General features: G+C 46.1%; 1 protein-coding gene across 3 annotated transcripts in view; it reads right to left on the reverse strand.

Annotated features, from left to right (window-relative positions):
* Positions 1-4,805: 4,805 nt before the first annotated feature.
* The window catches only part of lmx1bb (LIM homeobox transcription factor 1, beta b), an 81,237-nt gene continuing 65,644 nt past the window's right edge, over positions 4,806-20,398 (reverse strand). For 2 of the 3 annotated variants that reach the window (XM_064354390.1, XM_064354389.1), the window contains 6 exons: positions 15,591-15,823; positions 12,881-13,056; positions 11,568-11,645; positions 11,021-11,087; positions 8,591-8,752; positions 4,808-6,276 (listed from right to left, as the gene is read on the reverse strand). In XM_064354390.1, coding sequence (XP_064210460.1) covers positions 6,119-6,276; positions 8,591-8,752; positions 11,021-11,087; positions 11,568-11,645; positions 12,881-13,056; positions 15,591-15,823 — 874 coding nt within the window. In that variant the 3' untranslated portion in view covers positions 4,808-6,118. Of the gene's footprint in view, positions 6,277-8,590; positions 8,753-11,020; positions 11,088-11,567; positions 11,646-12,880; positions 13,057-15,590; positions 15,824-20,398 lie in introns of all 3 variants that reach the window. The other variant, XM_064354388.1, reaches the window with a different exon arrangement.

Consider the following 20,398-nt stretch of genomic DNA (forward strand, 5'->3'; position numbering starts at 1 on the left):
TGAGTAACCATACTGTATACTGCTTTTGAATGACAGACCAGATGATGGCTTTGGCAGCACAAATACTTTCGCTCAGAAAGAAAAGGTTGGGGGCTTCACTGCAGCATACGGAGACAACTTGACAATCTGACAATCCACCGCTCTTGCAGCCAGCACGATACCATAAGGCTCGGTAGACGTGCTGCCTCTTGGCTTGTAATCTGAACCAATATCTCTGCTCTACCAACTGCCATCTCCTAGCACGTTGTATAACACGCCGCCGAGCAAGATTTAGGGTGACAGAAGACTGTTTAAAAAAAAAAAAGCACTCTTGACAGGCTTAGGATGTACCGTGGCTTGCAGATGAGGGTGATTTGGGTCATTAGTGTTTTGCCTGGGGGGTGGGGGGATTTGTTTGTGACACCTCGCCAGGTCGCCGTTTCCTTCGGGGCCTGGCCTCTTGTCCGCGGAAGAGACCCTCACCTGCGGCCGCTTTGAAATGCAAGCGCGGCCCCAGCGCGTCGACCTCCTCGCTGTTTACTGTAAACGCCTCCCCTTTGTCACCTCCGCGCGAAGTTCCTTTCACTCCGTAATCCCCACCGAGGGCCCATCAGTCAAATATGCATCTTGAAGGATGTGCCTCAAAGTAGCCGTAATGACCCTATTCACGCATGCTTAACCTCTCCGCGAGTCATCCGAAGAATGCCGTCGCGTTTTTCCAGAGGAGGAGAAAAATGAAAAGAAAATGCTACCTTTCTGACACAAAGCACTGCAGAAGCTGGGAAAGGAGAGCGTGAAAGTTTCAGGAGTTCAAAAGAGAATAAAAAAAGTTGAGAAGCATTTACCCGACTTACCCCGCCGTTGCCGAGGGAGCTTATATCGTGTGGCATAAATAATTAATCACGCGTGCTTTTATTTTATGTACCGCGCGCGAGGAAAGTATGACAGTAATTTTGTCTGAAGGCGAAAAGCCACAGAGAGGTTACCCAGCTTATTAGGGTGTTGCTAATTTACGCAGCTCCGGAGGATCGGCGGCGAGGCGGGGCGGCCAATCGCGCGTCGCGTCCCGGGGAGGTGATGTCAGCGGAGCTCCTAGAGGGGAGGAGAGCGATCATGCCTGAGTGACAGGTGCAAGACGGATGGCCGCGCCTCCTCACACCTGTGATGTCAGAGCTGGGGGTGATAAGGAGGAGATATACGACACTGCCGGTGCAGGCCGACACAAGTTCTCGTTTGACCCCCTCGGCACTGGCTGGTGGATCGCTCGCTGTACCCCCCCCCCCCAAACCCCCCCCACCCCCGAAAGGGTATCTATTCCACAGGTTTCTCAGAGATACGGGGATTATTTATTACCTGTGAACCTCCGAGCACCCGTTTCTTTGCTCAGTGATCTCCCTAACAGAGTGGCTCCTGCCCTTGCAAAGTTGCGCTGTAGAACAAGGTGCTGGGACCGTTACAACAGCATTCAGGGGGTCAGGTGATGGCTGTTTGAGATCCCTGTTACAAGCAGTCACATTGTTTCCAAGCCAAGGACAGCCACACAACATTTAATTCAATTCAAAGCAAATTTCTTCAGCAATATTATAGACCATGGTAGACAATATTCAGCTATCATTTATCATTTGTTTCTGGTTGGCGGTATGTGGATGCTGTGCTGATGCAGACCACAACAACCCAGACAAATATCTGATGCATATGGACAATGTGTTATTTTTTAACACCTCTTCATGTATAACCAAGAGCAAATCCTTGGCAAATTGAATTTCACCCCTGGGTTAGCAGTTGAAGAGCCCCACATACACAAATCATATGTAATATGCCAGTTATTTCAACCTGCTATCAATATTGCTCTTTGTTCCACTCTACTTGGTCTTGGCCACTGTAACGTCCAAAATATATCTGCCAGGGTTACCCTGCAAAATAGATTTATATCTCACTGGATGTGTGTCAATGTGGATAAATAAAGGATGAATAATAAATAATAGTAACAAACCTCGAATCTCAAAATATGCAGGTGAAAAAAAAAAACTACAGTAGCATCATCTAATCACAGGACAAATGTTCAATGTTGAGCATGCTCAAAAGGCCAAGTGGTAAAGGTGTCTATCAATACTGCTGTTTTTGTTTATCCAGTCTATCAGGCCCTGGTATCCTTTATCAGTAACTATAAACCAAACGTTGTCATGGAATATGTTATATCTAGGGAAAACAGTTTGACATCTGTCTCCCTCCATAACTTCCACATGACTAGAGATGAACGATGGAGCCTCTGTTCTCTGGATTTGTTTGTCATGTCCGGGACAGAAGACCTTTTACAATCTGGTATCTGCCGACGTGGGCGCTGTTTGTGTTGAACATGCCAGCTATATGAAGCAAGACTAATTAGGTTATTCTACTCATGTACTCCATTCCCGATACCAAATGAAGGAAATTCACGGCCTGAAAAAAGCAAATACTGCCATTGACTGTGCCCTCTAATAATTAACCATGAGACAGCGTGCTACAGTAATGAACCTGCTGCTTAATGACCCTCAAAGACAACTCATCTGATTTACTGAACTAATTTATTACGTTTAGAAGAAAGTATGTAAGTAAAAAATATACATACTGCTAAATTATAGTCCAAGAAAATAGCAGAACACAGTGCTAAACAGATAAATAAAGATGCAGATATCTTTACCAAACATTATGCTTACCAAACATCAACAAAATGTAATTTTATAATGTATTTTCTGGAGATTTTTTGGCAGTAGACAGTACCATTGATCTGTCTGAGATTATAATTGTACATATGAAATCACACACACACAAAATAGACTAGCATTCAGACAGACCAGCTAACTAGTATATACGTATGTACGCAATTCTCAGCAGTAAACCTCCACCATTGAAAATCAGGTTTAAAAGGAGGGGGGGGGGGCATGCTGTCCTTCCACATACACCCACCCATCTCTGGACCATCGAGGCGGGCAGTAAAGGTGATGAATCGACCAGTGGCAACCGTCTTATCAGTAGTATCAGCTCAGAGAGCATGATAAGAGAAAGGGTTAAGACGAGGGGAGTCTCTTATTGTGACAGACTACCCCCACACCCCCACCCCACACAGAGGGTGTGGCACTTGGGAAAGTGTCGGCCTGCCCCCACCCCAACTGATAAACTGTCAGGGAGATGAGGGAGAGAGTCCAGGTGGTGCCTTCGGGCACCTGGCAATCTTCACAGGCGTATCTGTCCTCAGGCTGTGTTCTGCCTTTTCTTCTTCTCCTCTCACCTGAGTGTCTCTCTCTTTCTCTCTCCCTCTCGCTCTCTCTGTCCCTTGTTTCTGCAGTCTACTTATGTTTCCCTGCTTTCTTGATAGAAATCAGTCCTTTTTGTTCTGCCTCTTCGTCTGCCAAATGGAATCCACAACATCAACAGGAACTCAAGTACCCAAATTGCCTACTGACTTCTACTGGATCTTTTTCAATATAATCAATGCGTTACAGAAGAAAATGTCTTCCCACTGTTGCCAAATATGTAAAGAAAGGGCTTTAAAGTTACAACAGCAGCTTTTCATGAGTAGCTGTCAGTCTCATCTTTGAAGAGGACTGAGGGTAGTTAGGCAGTTATGTGGTGTCAATCATCTTATACTGATCCACGCAAAAAACTCCACAATTTAGCCACTCTCCATAATTTCCCTACCAAATTGTTAAAAGGGTAACATGCCTGTACTTCTATTTTTTGAGTAAAAACGGTGTTTATCCATGGCCTTACAATCTCAATATTTCTACTCTTTAAAGGGTGTTGTTTTGGAACGATATGAAATCTTGAGTTTGAAGCTCAGCTGAAGTGGGAAAAGAGCATAAAAATCCTAGTTTGACACTCTTGTCCTAGTTTAGGGTATTAAGCTAGTGTGTGTGTGTGTGTGTGTGTGTGTGTGTGTTGGGCTGAGGAAAGGGGAGGTGTGGGATAAGCCAACTTTCATTTAACAAAATACCATCAGTTTTGCTGATCAGGGTGCGGTGGGTTGTTGGGGAATTTTGGGAAAATATCAACCCGTTCAAGTGGACAGATAAAGAAGGCCTTTGCAAACAAAAACCATGGCCCTTCGCTGTACCGCACACTACTTGGATATGGCAATAGCCCCGGTGACAGCTCGTGAAATTTGAGCGCTGCACAAGGTGCATCCCCCTGCCAGAGAGAGGATCATTACAAAGTGAGTCTAATAAACAGCCGCGGTGACCCCGCGACCTCTCCGACTCCCTCATGCCACGTTGATTACCGGACATTTAAGGTCTTTTTTTTTTTTCTTTACCCCTCTCATCTCTCTCTCCCTCCCTCGTGTCAGTGTCAGGGCACGCACTGAAGGAGGACCATTATCCCATGATTAGGCCTCCGTCCCTCCACGCTCGTTAAATATGAAGCGAAGAATTACCTCAAAATTACATATTTTCTTTTTTTTTTTTTTTAGCAGAGCTAATTCAGGTGCCTCTTTATCTTTGGAACAGCTGGTGCCAAGGGTCATGAAATGACTCCGAAGTAGCGAAATGCAATAAGCTTGACGTGCAGAAATTGCTTGTAGCCACCATCAGCAGTGTCATCTCTGAGTACGGCGCAGAATCGAGCAAACGGAAAAGAATTTCAGTCTGTCAGACACAGCAGAGGTTAAAGAAGTGACATATATAATTTTTCTATGATCACTTTATGTGGTTTAATCTTAATCCACACTACAAACCAGATGATCATGTCACTTTATGTAGTTAAATCTTAATCCACACTACAAACCAGATGATCATGTCATTTCATGTAGTTTAATCTTAATCCACACTACAAACAAGATGATCATGTCACCTTATGTAGTTTAAACTTAATCCACACTACAAACCAGAGGATCATGTTTTCCCCTTACAAACCCCGCTTAAAATCCAAATACAAAAGTGGGCATTATAATTACTGTATAATCGTTGTGTTGCTTGTGCTGGAGAGCTAAGACATATCAGCGGGAGAGAATTTTTTTTTTCAGAGTTTATTTGTAGTACCAACAAACTTTGGTAATATAGCAAATCTTCGCATTAAAAATGCACTCTTAACAAGGTCTCAATGAGCTTGTAACAAATAAATAGCACAATTTTGCTGATTTACAGCCTAGATGACAGAACAAATCAAAACGAAACGAAAAAATAACAAAAACGAAAAAAAACAACTATTTTAAATTTCATAATAAAACGACTTACAAGTGAATTATGATAATATGCTACTGAACTACTTTACATTGTGATTCTGTCCTTTTAAATAAAGCTTTTCAGTTTCTTTAAGTACCATCTGGAGCATGGAACAGTTAAATAAATAGAACGCTTTTCCATTTCAACATGCACAACTGATTTGCCTCGGAAGCGTTTCCACTTATGTACACTCAACTGACACTACGCTTGTCCTCCATAGTTATATTTCATACTTTCTCTCTTCGTTCTCCCGTGCTCACTCTCTTTCTGTATGCAATACCATACCATCTAATAAGGGCTAAAATCTATCAAAGTGATCTAAAATGCTTATGCTGAACGCAGTGTAAAGAGCAAACATGGAAGTCCAAATACCACATCATTTTTTTACATCTCAACTCACAAGTTTTTTTTTGTCTTTTTTTTTTTTTTTTTTTAAAGAAAATTGCTATTCATTTTTATTTTCTCGGTTCAATGTTCACAAGATAATGATGGATGCATGCACTGTGAGAACTTCGGCGGTATTTGGTTGACTGAGGTTTTAAAATCAGTGGCTTGGATAATACATATATACTCTTTGTGTGTCTGTATGACGACAAGAAGAGGAAGGAGGTGTACATCTGAGAAGGCCATATACAAACACTCTACAGATATATCTATAAAAACTCTGAAATCTGCAGGAGTCCAAGGAGTCCTCTGCTTCTTCACTACAGAGGAGGGGGTGGGGGAAACAGTTGTTTTTTTCTTCAAGTTCGTTGTTCTTCCTCAGCACTTTGGCCCAGGAAGAGCTCATTGCTTAGATTCTGCTTATCGTGGTGTGTTCCTTGCTTTCCTTTTCTCTCTCTCCCTTGAGGAAAACAGAAATGGAAAAGAACAGTATATATAGGTGTGTATGGGTTTATATCTCTCTCTCGCTCTCTCTTCTCTCATGTCCATGTTTGTTTTCAGGATGCAAAGTAAGAGCTTTGCATGGAGTACAGTCGGTCAATGGGGTTTCCCACGCGCGCCTGCAGGGAGCTGACTTCGGACGACGCCATGAAACAGTCGCTGAGGCTGGTTAGGGACGTGTCGCTGTCGATGTCGTGGAAAATGGAGTCGTTTCCTGCGGAGGTGAAACAAGAGGCCTGGCGTGAGAGGAGTTTCCAAGTCCAAAAAACCATTTACACATGAACAAAAAACATAAAAGGAACAAAAAAAAAAAGAGTAAAAGCCAGCCATACGCTGATTAAAAACTGCCGCAATGGTTGCTGGCCCGGGCCACGGCTGTCCTCATCAGTAAAATCGCGCTTTGTTTACCAGTATGTCATGCAATTTTGCAATCATTTGGGATCTTCCTAAATGTCAAATTTGCGGTCTGAAGATTCTAATTACATATCACTGCAGTCTTAAAGAAATTCTTCAACAAACATGTCACAGGAAGCTCGGTGAATTATGGGCTGTGGGAGAGTCGGGTTCCAGTGGGACTCGATAAACGGGGGTGTCTCTTATAGGCTCCCGTGAAGAGGGCTAATTGCAAATGTTTCCCTCTTTAAAAACTTAAACTGTGTGATTTTTCTTGGGGGTGCTGGTAGCTTTATTGGACTCTTAGGATCTAAATGGCACCGTTACATCAGGAAACTGGCAGTTTGATGGGGACATACATTTTTAATGAGCTGGCAATGTTATTGGTTACACTTTTCAAGCCATAAAATCAGAGCAGAAGTGTGATAAGAACAAGGATTTGGACTTACGGGAGGTAATGGGAGGTTTTTAAAAAAAAGACACGCGTGCACACAGGCCAAATAAAAATGGCTTTTAGGAATGACAAGAGACGTCGGTAAATATCGGAGACCGAAACTGTAGCCCTCTCTGGTATCTCAAGTACGGGCCTGTTTTTGAGATGGTGGAGCATTGCCGTTGTTCAGAAGCACCTTTGGGTCTACCTTGGGCAAAGCATTTATATCGGGATTACACTCACAAATTGCCTGTCTGGGCACAAACGAGAAGACCTGTGCTGCTAAATTATTCACCGCTCAGGGACGACAGCTAAATAACCGGGATATATACGTATGTTTGTTCTTTATACGTCTGCTTTGAAAACGCTTGATCTCGAAATGAAGGGTGAGGTAGAAAAACTAATTATGGAGGTTTCTTAAATAAGCCAGTGCTTACCTCCACGATCCTTGCTACCCTATTTTTTTGTGAGCCATCTTTTCAATCTCTATTATTTCACACAATGCAAATTACAGTCATTTAGGGGGATGAGTGTAAAATAACGAACATTAAAGGCTGTGGAATAAAGATGCTGCTAAATGACACCGCGTCTAGGATCGGCAGCAAAGTGCGTATTCAAGATGGCAGCTTCAAGATTTACATCTCAAAAGAAATCAAGCCTGCCCATCAAAAAGAATGTGTAAATGCAGGACAATATGAGTGCCATTGCCAGAAAGAAACACATGGACATAACCAAACAATAAAAAGACAGTACTTCAGCACCAAACATCTGAACAGACGTAATTTCCAAAACATACCCAACACACAGAGAGAGAGCCCGTACCAGTTTCATTATTACACATTTTCATTTCAAAGTGACAGTATGCGATGTGTTTCAGAAGGAGGAGTGAATGTTTGATTGTTACTCTGTCTCAAAACGGCAGGTCAGACGGTTGTCCTCATAACTTTGTAGACACGGAGTCTTGCAACATGCAGACAGATTTTGCTTCAGATTTTGATTTGGTACATTTAAATAAATTTAATCTGCACTTTAAATATAGATGTTATGTAAAGCAAAGGAGCAAGGCACAGTCTGTACGCACACTTGCATGCATGTATGCAGTATGTATGTGTAGCTCTGTATATATGGAAAAAGGCATAGACAGGCCGAGAGAGATAGATTTATTTTCCCAAGTACAAATGCTTTTTTGCTTACACTCAGTATACAAAATATATGAATTGCATTGTCTAATATTGATTGTTATGCTGAGGTAGCTGAATTAGCTTTCTAATTGGATTCATGTCTCAGACCTTGAATGAAGATGCATTTGCGCATTTTTCCCATGGAGTTTTATTTCACTTTCCATGGTTTACCATTGTTTATTAAGCCCGGCCACAACCCCTCAGAAGCATCCCAGCTCGCCTCACGGAGGAACATAACTGTCACAAAGTATAACGGCGTATGCCAACAAACTCCCCAACGCAGGCGGAAACCATGGAGCGAGTCAAGAGCAAGGCACGGGGGGAAGACACGCAGAACATACTGGACTGATTTAGAAGCAAACTTCAAAATAAACCAGCGGTTCCACAAGTGTGTTTGAGTCAGCGTATGCGGTGGGAAGGGGTGGGGCTCTGAGGAGGCACATCTTTGCTGGGGGGGATGCAGCCCAAACACATGTCCCACATTGAATTGTGGGTGGGGGGACGGGGGGGTGAATGCTCACCATATGGATTCATGTGGTCCCCGGGCATCTGTGGGGGGGTGAGGCCCTGCTGGAAGGGGTCCGTGCTGTAGCCGTTCTGGTCCATGGCGACCAGCTGCTGCTGAGGCGGGGCCAGCGGCGTGTAAGAGTTCATCATCCCCTCCATCCGATTGGACATCACCTCTGGAAAGACAGCGCATTGTGAGTGACATCGCAGAGGGATGGGATGATGTCACAGTAATCCTTGGTGCTTGGCCAATCGGGTGAGCGGCTCAGGAAAGAGAGGCTCTGTGGGTTTGAGGCTGCGGGCCACAGTGCTGTGATTTTCTTTAGAGTACCGCCCACCTTTGGAAAGATATAGCTGCAATTAATTTCAAACAGCTTCTGGTGAAGTTTCCATTACATCTGCCTGGATCATGATGGAGGGCTTTACGTGCTCAGAGTTCGCCCACACTGGTAAAGAGGGTGGCAAAATAAACATGGCAACTTCTACATCCCATTTCATAATATATATTCCTTATAGGAATCATGTTCAAATGAAAGAATGTTCCTGTATTTAAGTCATGCTGACATCAGCAAATTTCTTACGCTGTGTTGCACTGAATGTTAACAGCAGACATCCCAGTTTTTTGTACATTATACTGTACTGCAGTGCACGCTAACACTGCAGTAACTCTTTTCCTTTATAAAATTCTACTGAAACATCTTAAGATCGAGAGGCTTCAGCTAAAGGCACATCACGCCTGACTCCTCTAATGAACGGAACAGGAACAGCAGGTCCTCTCTTGCAATCACGACGCAGGCTTATCTAAACTTTACCTCATTTCCTGTAATCGTCCCGTTCCAGGCCGATAGCCAGACACGCAACGAGAGGCGGTGCCGCGAAACGGCAGGCCGCCGGGCAAACCGCGGCTCAACGACCCCGGCGGAACACGTCCGCCGTCAAACAAACCGGCGACGCGGGTCCATAAAATAAACATCTGCGTCGCGAAATTAAAAACAAATTAGAAAAACATAACGTGCTGTTCCTGCCCCAGCGGCCCAGGACGGTGGCTCATCTGGGCCATGTTCCTTTTTTATTACGTAAGTCTGTCTCCCGGCACGACATTCTCTCCCCCGAAACCCCAAAAGGGGTTCCCGTTTCACAGAGAAGGGACAGCTAGAGCTCGCATGCTAAGAGCCGTTTTTTGCTTCCTTGACAGAAGGACAGAGGCGCAGTCCCTCCGAATGTGAGGTCATTATCAGTCCCAATGGCACGGTATTGTGCGTCAACTGGAGGTGAGCAAGACACACTGCAACTGGATTACTATAGCATTCTGAGAGTAAAATAAAAATGTGCACGAATGGAGCCATAATTAGCATGATTACCCCATGCTATTAATGAGTGAATTATAGTGGTTTTAGAAAAAGTGAAAAAGTGTTCAAGTTTTAAAAGCCTGAAGTTCTCCTGATGTTACCCAGCAACATGGAGGTAATACCAAAAGCTTTTTACAGAAGGGGGGCATACTAATTTTCCATATTAATATAATAAGCCACGCCTTTCTGCTCCCACTCCCTCCGGACGTGGCGGGTGAGGTCAAACCGTTACGGTTTGCAGAATGACCAGCACAGAAAGACAGTGTGCGGCATTATCTAGGACAAGCAAACCCCCGCCCCCCCCGACACTGTGTTCTGAGAGTGTCGAGGGCAGCATCTGGTTTTTGGGAACGCGTGGCTAGAAGGGTGGAGTTAGAGTTTGATGGTCCAGCTGGGTGGCTGGCAGCGTGAAATGCAGTGCCGCCCTTAAAGGGCAAAGCCGGTCTGGCAGGGATGTGGTGGGCGAAGGGGAGGGGCGCCCTGGACTTCCAGCTCGTCCGCATCGTAAATTCGCCCACGGTTTTTCCGACGTTGCGCCACGCCTGACTGGGGCCGTGCTCACCAGCTCCTCGCCTCTCGAAGAGGAGAGGAAACTGGAGGACGCCAGGGAGGTCACACAAGAAGGGAGGCCACTGTCACCCGTGTTTTTGAAGAGTCCCACAAAGTCACAGTCAACAGTAGAGGAGTGAGCAATTTAACTCTATAAACTCAGTGTGAAGAGGTCTTCATAGTGTCTCTCCAGCAAACCATATGAGTAAACCATATGTGCTATTGAAACAGAAGACCCCAATGTATGCGATTTCTTATGACACTTCAAAAATGAAATAATGACATTCCCTGCTATGATGTCACGATGACAAGAAGTATTGTGACAGCACAATGGCACCATGCCGTGCTATAGTACGATGCATTCAGTACCGTATGAATGTTTGTAAAGAAGCCACCAAGGCTAGATCCCAAAACCAGAAATTCACTGGTGCGGCATACATCAGTCAAGCAGCAAATGCGCAGACAAGCGCTGTCTGGGCGGCGACCGTGATCGAAGCAGTCACACCAGCCCACCTGTCCCTGCCTGTCTTTGAGGTTTATGCTCACCTTGCCCAAGCCTTTGGGAGTTCTGCTGCTCCTGTTGCTGCTGTTGTCTACGTGCCAACTTCTTCATCTGGGAAAAAAAAAAATATTGGATTTCTCTCTTTTTTTTTTTTTTTTTTACAAATACTCTGATGAAAAAAAAAAAAAAAAGAACAAGCTTCTCCTTAATTCTCACCTCCCAGTGAACTAGACCCACACAGATATCTGACTGCAATTCATTATTCGAACCCTTTTGAAGATACAATCGGATACAGGAGGTAGGGCAGATATTAACTTAAGTCTGACATGGATATGTATGCGGTGAACTTTAACTTTTAAAAGGGAGTCCTGGGGACTGCAGTGAGAGGTTAAGTTGAAAGAGAGACAACTGCTTAGATTTGCCAACACTTTTCAACTCTGTCTGCCTCTCCTTTTAAGCAAAAAGAAAATGATGTACTGCACTGCATTTGGCCCAGCGCATTAATCCCCCATTGCCCTTTTTACCGCAGAACCGCGCAGATCACCGAACGTGGTCCGGCGGGTTTGGACGGGAGCCCCGCTGCCCTCTTACCTTGGCTCTCTGGTTCTGGAACCACACCTGGACCACGCGGACGCTCAGGCCCGTCTCGGCTGCCAGGGTTTCTCTCACCTGCGAAGGAGACGACCCAGAAAGCCTTTCAGCCGCGCCCCCACGGGGGCGGATATATCGCTCCAGATCGGATTACTCACAGCCTTTCTATTTGGACCGCCTTCAAGAGCGCGGACTCCCCTCTTTATTCCGGTCTTCGGTAAACCCTAAATCTGCCTGGCCCTCGCCGTGACTCGGACCTCCGTCTCAGTGCTGGGGGGGGTGTTGGGGGGGTGCAGGGGGGTTGAACGTGGGGAGACTGCCTGCCCTGTCCTCCACTGCGTTTTTGAACGGGAGGGACCGTCCGCCACCGCGGCTAACGCCGACCGATGTCATGCCAGCAGCTTCAACGCGCCGCTTTGACGTGATGGGGACTTTTTTTTTTTTTTAAACGGGAGGGGTTTTACAAGGAAGCAAGACAGGACCTGCGATACGGTCCCCTGTTTTTCAGTGCCACGTAGTCAGAATATTTATTTCACAACAGAAATTCTTGGGAACGAAAAATTCTACTGAGAAAATGTTAAAGCTACTGCCTGAGTACATAATTAGCATTTAGCTCTATGTACAATCGCCCCTTCTTGCTGTAAGAATTTCATCCTGTCATTCTCCACATGCAAGCCATTAGACATTACTTCTATAGCCTTTTGGATTGATGTCTCCCTGTTACTCTAGCCCTCCCCCGCTTCCCACCGTCCCTAATTTTCTTTTCATTCAAAAGCCCATGTGTTTTGGATGGAGTCTAAAAATAAGGCCTGTGTTCAGTCCCTTCTGGTATAAGAATTCTTGATCTGGCAGCCTGCGATGGATTGAGCTTGCCCAGAAAGAGACTGTGGGGGAAGAGACTAAATTTACACCTGTAACGGCTAATGGAGACAGCCAAACATGCTGGCCAATGAGATGTAGATTAGCTATCTACAGTCAGAGGACAATATGTTCTACGCTTCATAGCAACCCAGGTCAGAAAAGTTAATGTTACAGAACATAAAAACAGGTACACTCAGTTCGCAGTGTATCAGATACAATCAGGAGCAAAATGGTTGGGTAGCGTGCCTCTTATTTTCTTATGAGGTCTGCCTCCTTGTCTGAAGTAGTCACGTATTGTCACAGTTGTCCCTGTAGTCATCCCTCTCTTTGAAAAAAACCTGTCCCAGCCATTTTAAGAGATCTTCTTAGCAACTTCGCCAGCAGCCAGAGCTCCTCAGAGGAACCAGGCGGGGTGAGAGCGCATTTAGCGGATTAGCGGTCTCTGTTCTCACCTTTCGGCAGGGCTTGGAGGACACCTCGAAGGAGGCCTTGAAGGCCCTCCTCTGCTGGGTGGTGAGGATGGTGCGCGGCCTCTTCGGCCTCCGCGGGTCCTTCCCGTCCTCGCCTTTCCCCTGACCCCCCGACCCCTTCTCCGGCTTGATGTCCAAATCTTCATCGTCGCTCTTCTCTGCGGAAACAGATGTTTTTTAAAATATCGCATTATCCGAATTTCTTTCATGCGAGAATTGACATGTTTTTGAAATCACAACTGCATTCTGCCGGTCAAATGATAAATTTCTGTTTTTGTTCTTTTCAAGTTCTTGGGATACAGGCAACATACCAGCACATTCATTATGTAAGTGGTCAAAGCATGTGGTTTTAATACTTTGTTATCAATTTATTGCTAAAAAGAATAGGACACTAGCACAATTAGAGGACCATAGTTCTTACTTGCAAGAGATGACAAAATATGTACATTTGTCATCGGTCTGGACATCAAGTCATTAATAATTTATTGCAAACCGCTTTGCACTCGATAAATCTTTGATAAGAATCGCACACGTCACGGATCCACCGTGATGTATAAATTCTTGAAAAGGCAGGAAGGCTGCATATGGGAAATGTACACAGGACATCCGAGTAGGAACACAAAGAGACACGGAGACAACAGAGAACTCAGCCGGCTAAAGGAATGTAGGGTAATGCAGCGAGTCCAGAGAAACGGACTATTCGTCAGCCGCGACCACAGCTAGCTAAACAGCGTTTAGAACCTTTTAAAGGGTAACAAGATACTATATTCTTTATTTCTGTTTTCTAAACGATCAGTGACCGTTATCTTTACGGGGGCCGACTGCGCGACGCGCCAGCGGCTCCCGCGGAACCGCGGGCCGCTCAAACGCTTCTTCCGCCGCCGCTAATTTCCCTCCGCTGGCCCTCCTAATGCGCCACTTCAACTAAACAGCTTGCAGCTCCCGTAATTATTACGACCCTGTGGGGTACGGCGTTTATTGTCCGGCGGACAGAAATTTAATCTGCTAAGAAATGATAACGCTCCGGCGTAATGAAATAATCATCGTAATTAAAAAAGAAAAAAGAACACAAACGCGCGCGCGCAAAAAAAATAACAAAAAAAAAACAAACTCCTGCGACTTCGGCGGAGTTCGACGACAAAAGCGCGGGCCGAGTAATTCGTCCCCGGGGCGATAATTACAGGCGGATCGGAAGGTCGTCAGGAGCGAGAAGCTCTCCGGCAGCCATCAGAGAGCTCCTTTATCAATTAGATCTACAAATTGTTTGGGGCTTCGATGAACGTTTGGAGAGGCGCAAATGACTGGACCGGTATGTTTTTTTTTGACAACGTTTTTTTTTGAGGACTCTTCATCCGTTCTTCGACACTTCGAGAGACAGCGGGGCGGGTTCCGGTTGCTCCGACACACAAGAGGGCCGCTCGACTGTCACGGTGCCAGGGTTAGGATTCTCTCTCTCTCCGCATAAAACGCAACTCCTTTTTTTTTACATTTTGGAAAAGTGAAAAAGAAAAATCCCTCTATTCCACCAAGACAGAGTGAACGCAGAAGTATAACAAATGTTCAACTTGACACAGGCGCATACAGATGCGTTTGACAAATTTCCTGACATTTGTCTTTGGTTTAAATGGAAACCAGATGGCGTCATACATGAAGGCCTGGCGAGATGCCTCGTTACGAAGGAGCGAGGAGCGGGGAGGGAGAGAGATAAGAGAGCGCTGCCTCTCGCTCGCGCTGCGTGTGCGTCGGGCCCAGCTCCCTTCCCTTCGCTCGTCCTCCAAACCGCCCCCCTTTAATCTGTTCCAGCGCAGGAATCCGCCCACTCCCGACCTCGCGGCTGACGCGGCTTGGCGGCCCCGCGCCGGTTCCCCACTTCCTGTGCCTCACAGCTCTGCTCTCCCTCTTCCAGTGGATTACCACCAGTCCACTTTTTCCCTTGTGTCTTCGAGTAACATTTTACATCCCGAAAGGTTCACGCAAATCAAAAAATGTGACGAGACATAAAATCTCTGCACTGTATTCCAAATAAATGGTTTGCTAATCTGTTTGCTTAATGACTGTTTGGTGACAATTATCTGAGAAACACATAATATGTAACCGAAGTTACACTTTCGATCTTGGAACTCCAAATGTTGCGTATGGCAAGGGTTCTAATCCCAGCCTTGAAAGACTGCAGGTTCTGTTGGTTTTCATTGCAACATGGTGCAACTGATCACTAAAAGCAGTTGATTATACAGTTAACTTATCACACCTGGTTTATTGTGATGGAACTGGCGGCTGATTTTAAGGTGTAAATGAACCCCAGCAGACCTTGTGGCCCTCCAGGTCCAGGGATGAGAACCCCTGGTGTATGAAACCCTCTGTTTTTGAGGACCATTCTGGCCTGATTCAGGGATGCCCAGTTTTCATTACTGAAAGTGGCCATGGGTGGCTAATCTTCAGTGGTAAAGAATAAGTGCAGTTACTAGCAGTAATATAACACTAATGGGGCTTACAGCACTTGGAATTTAGTGCTGATTATTTGTAGTTCACTATGTAATTAACATCATCATCAAATAATATACCGGTACCACCATTTCTACTAGCAACTTTAGTCTTTTGTATGCAACAGATTCTTCCAGACCTCCATAGGAGCAGCACTGGGTGTCCTGGCGGGGGCAGGAGCGGCAGACGTAGCTGGAGGTTGTGGACTCACCCGATTCGGAGTCGTCGGGGCTGACGGAGCTGAGCAGGTCCTTCTCCTTCTCGTAGTCGCTCTTGCAGAGCAGCTGGCCCTCCTTGAGCACGAACTCGTCGCCCTTCCTCAGCTGCCGGTCGCACACGCAGCAGCAGAAGCAGTTGAGGTGGTACACGCACTCCAGCGCGCGCATCACGAACTCCGTGGGCGCTATCTTCTCCATGCAGCCGCTGCACTTGGTGGCGAAGAGCCTGGCGGAGACGGGAGAGAGAGCGAGGAGGGAAGGGTGAAACGGGGCCACAAACGCTCTGTTGACTCAAATTCACTTTCAAGATAATTTGTTGACTTAAACAAGCTACCAGACACATAAAGCACTTTGATGGTGCTCCATTGTAAGAATGCTTCCCTTGCCCTTGTGCGTTCCAGGCCAAGCTGGATTGGCTCAACCCCAAACCGGGACCGCAACGCAACCTTCAAACCAAAATGACAGGACGCTTAGGTCGGCAGTGTCTCGGTAAAGCTTTGTAGGTCTGAACGTTAGGGAGGCCCTGGGCTGTGGGGCGTTTGGGCCCAACCCATCAGACCTGTCCATCAAAGTGTGTTTGGAGAGAGAGGGCTGGAGGGCTGATCCTGTGGGTAGCCACTGAGCCTCTCCCTTTGACAGCAGCTCATCTGTAAAAGTGCCCGGGATAACCCAGCAACGCTCCAGTAAAGCTCAATTGCGGGCACCCAGTGGTTGGGAAGACATGAGCCTTTTAGCCCCAAACAGCTTTTTAAGATGGTGTTAAGTGATCTGAGATGGTCAATTTGCATTGCAATAAAAGAAAAACAAAAACACCCTGAAGCACCCAGTCTCCCAGTTTTCTTTTTTAAAATCTCTTTTCGATTGTTAAAGGTTTGCTTGCTCATTTTCTAAGTTACTTTGTTACAGTTTTCTTTTTTTGAAAGGGGGGGGGGGACTCCTGGAGGTGGGTATACATTCCTGTGTTGGCGATGAAGAAAAAATGAACCACATCAAGGACAAATCAGTCATAGTAAAGAAAACATAAATCTGCCATTTTACTGAACAGTTTCCCCTTGCAAATTACACAACAGTAACACCATGTGCACTGACCCTTGCAAGGATTATTCATCTTTTAATGGCAATGCAATTTTTTTTCCTGAACATGCACCCTTACCCATGCAGGGCAATGGATACATCTCTTATTTGGACAAGTTATCTTCTCTTACTGCTGCCTATTTTACTGAGGAAAATAAGGACAAGTACTCGCACAGGGAGAAAAAAAGATACTTGCAAATAACTCCAGGAACGGACCCCAAGACCTCCCGGTTACAAGCCCAGTTGCTTTGCTAATGCACGAACGCCTCGCTAATGCGGGGTTAAAGCAAAATGTTGTTTCCCAAAAAAGATGATATAGACCCGGGGAAAAATGTGACAAAACAATGCAGATTTTTATGTCTTATGTCACGTGTACAGAGAAAAGCAGCAGTTGCTAAATCAGTGCAGACCCACTCATTTCATTCTGAAGCAAGCCACCAGAAGAGAAACAGCAGTTCCGCCTGCATCTGCAGCCGGTAAGTTTGGCATTGCCTTTTTTTCCCGAGTGTGGAACTGCTAGACAGGACGCAGGTTTCTGACCGCTCCCCTGAAATTTTGGAACTGGCTGGGATCTCTTTCTGGTCCTAGAAAGAAGACTTGATCATTTTAAATCTGCGAGACATCCCACAGTGGCCAATATTTACTCACTGCTCAAGGCGCAAGCAGTTACTGTTGGAGTCTTCCTGTCCTCATGAATCTACCCTGTCCTCAACACAGGTCTCTGATTTTGTCAGGTTAGCATCTGGACGAGCTTGCTTTGACCCAGCCAAGACCCCCTCGCCCACCGCTCTCAAACGGACATGTGCATAACAGCGCAGACTTTGCTATAAGCGCACGGGCGACAGCTCGTCTTTCCTCGCGTCCATCAGCGGCGGGTCGCCGAACACACTGATCGTTTTATTGGCGAGGAGGTTTCTGGGAAAGGCGCCGTCCGCTGCGCCGTTGACAGGAAGCGACGGCGATCCGGGCCGGGCACACGCCCGGGTTTATTAGACCCGCCCGTGCGCGCGAGCAGCTGCCCGTCTATCTGAGGCGAGCATCTATTTCATTGTAGGAGCGGCGAGCGCAGATCAGCGATCGGCGGCGGTCCGCGAGCGTCTGGGCGGAGACGGGCCGACAGTGATGAATGGCACGAGCGCGGGCCGGGGAGGAGGGGAAGGACAGTTTTGTCATGGTAATATTATTGCGGCCGCCGATCGGCAGAACCGATAAGGCAAAGCGGCGGGCGCAATTCTGTACCCGCACAACGGCCGCATTCATAGATGAAACTGGATAGCCAGCCCTTTCTCATGCGTTCTTTTTTTTTTTCTCTCTCGGTCGCTTTCATACGAGCGACCATGTGAGAAATCAGATCTATCATTTGTTTCAACACGACTGCCGTGCGCTGACAGGCTCCTATTCAAATTAAGGTCGCTTTACCAAATATTTTCATTGCCTTTAAAAAGAAGAAAAAAAAACCTTGTTTCTGCGACAAGACCGCTTGTTTCTGGTAACGGTTTTCGCTGTTTAAGTTATTGAGGATTGCAGCGGTCACCAGCATTTGACCGCTTATGGTTATCTTCACCAATGAGGGTCTCTCAGGGCTGAAGGCACATGCTCATGGAGGAGGAGAGAGTTCCAGGTTTTACCTGGATTAACCCTTTGAAGAGTAGGTTTTTATGGAATTCTGTTTCCAAATTCTAAATCAGTGTTCTAGAACTCCACTGCTTTCAGTTACCAGTAGTGATCGTTACATCAGCATTCAAAGGTTCAGTTAAGAGCATTCTAATCACATATTTGTGATCCTACACCTTAAAGGGTTAATGAGCTCTTGGGAGTGGACTCTGCCTCCTTTCTCTTTTCTCCAAGGGTGACCGAACAATGAGCCTACAAGCTTTGTAGCCCTTTAGGAGGCAAAAAGTCCTGTGTATTGCCTGCTGAAAATGACCTTCTCCTCAGCTGCAGTTCAACAAATGCCAACGGGGACTAGAATCAATGATAAAAATAAAACATTGAAAATTTAAGAAGAAGTCACCTATCTTCACTCTCACTGTCTCTACTGTCTTCCTTGATCTGTAGATCAGGATGAGTATGAGCAGTAATTATAGATTATAAACTCTAATTTTACCTTCATAATTGAGGTAAAGATTGACATGATGGGTTCCGGCTCTATAATTTATTGTTCTTTACCTGTTCGTCTTCACAGGATGACAGAAAAATGATAGGTTGGTGAAGGCCTAAAGGGTTTCAGGTTTCACCATGCAACCAATACTGCAGCACCATGCAATTTAGGGGAAAACCTACTTCTACATCCCAATCCAAAAATTGTTCTGGGTGACTATACAACAACCTAAATTTTTTGGAGGGAGGGAGAGAGAGAGAGCGGGAGAAAGAGAAACAGAGAGAGAAAGGGAGGGGGGGAGAATGGGCGAGAGAGAGAAATGTCCCCAACTTTTAAAATCTCACATTTTGCACAATTAAGCAGAGGGAATAACAAAGGGGGCGCACATTTTTGTCTAAGTCAGGCTTTATGAGAGCCCATAATCTTTTGATTTATTATAATAGTGTAAGGAGATTATTATTTTACTATGGAAACACCTAAGGGATAATCCTTAAGAGCCCATGGCATGTTTTGCAAACAAGCCTGACTCCCTGGAAAGAGGCTCCTGAAAACACCTATCAATTAAGCCGCCGCTCACGCGCGTTCCTCCCCCCTCCCTCCCTCCCTCTCCCTCCCCCTCCCCCTCCTCCTCTCCCGCCAACGTCTACGGCAGCCCGAGAACCAGCCCTTGGAACCACGGATCCGGTCTTTCGAACGCCGCACCGCATCAAAACCCGCAATACCCCCGATGATGACTGGGGCGTTACATCATCGGTGATAAACGAGGGAAACGGCGCGCGCTAACGGGCTCCGTAATGCGCTAATTTTAACAGCTGAGGCCTTTTAGGCCATTTACGCCGCGAACGTTTATGGCCTGGGAACGGATACGCCGACGGGGGGTAGTTTATGATGTTTTCATAATTCACAAATTACAGACAATAACGCGAGATGAAGAGTGTGGGACACCTCAGTGGCCCGGAAGCCCATCGGGGCGCGCGTTCGGGATGCAGTCAATGGGTCCCTCAGAACACAGCGCCACAGCTCCTTTTCCTGATAATGGCTCTTTGAATTTCATTTATTTATATATTTATTTTTTATGGCCTCCAGGCATCCGCAATATCACTGTCAGCCAATTCCTCAGCTCCGTACCTCCAAGGTGCTTTTCAGCTACCCAGGGTGCACTGAGAACAGGAAGAGGAGAGAGCGAAAGAGAGAGAGAAGAGGGAGTGGGCACAGTGTGGCTGTCTGATTTCACTCTGTGATACTTTGAGGGGTTATTTACTCTTATTGGCAAAGCTAGCCCATACATTTACAGGAACAACCAGTTTATCATAGTAGACTTTGTGGACAGACTGTTTAACAGACAGTCTGTCCACAAAGGCAAGTGAAAAGTAACTCATGTAACAACACACTTACACACACACACGCACACACACACGGGAATACCAAAGACTCAAAAAGGTTGTTCAGAGTCTCTGGCCCGAATCTAAACACTGGATTTGAAGTCTCACCGGTCGCTTAAAATGCGCCGGTCACCCCAGTGTGCCGAACCAGAACCCAAACGGTTACCGCCTCTTCCGATTACCGCCGGGGTATTCGTCACACGTGTGCGCGGGATTAGACCGGGGCATGCTGGGAATAATGGGC

This window comes from Anguilla rostrata, chromosome 10 (assembly GCF_018555375.3).
Source record: "Anguilla rostrata isolate EN2019 chromosome 10, ASM1855537v3, whole genome shotgun sequence".
Taxonomy (NCBI): domain Eukaryota; kingdom Metazoa; phylum Chordata; class Actinopteri; order Anguilliformes; family Anguillidae; genus Anguilla; species Anguilla rostrata.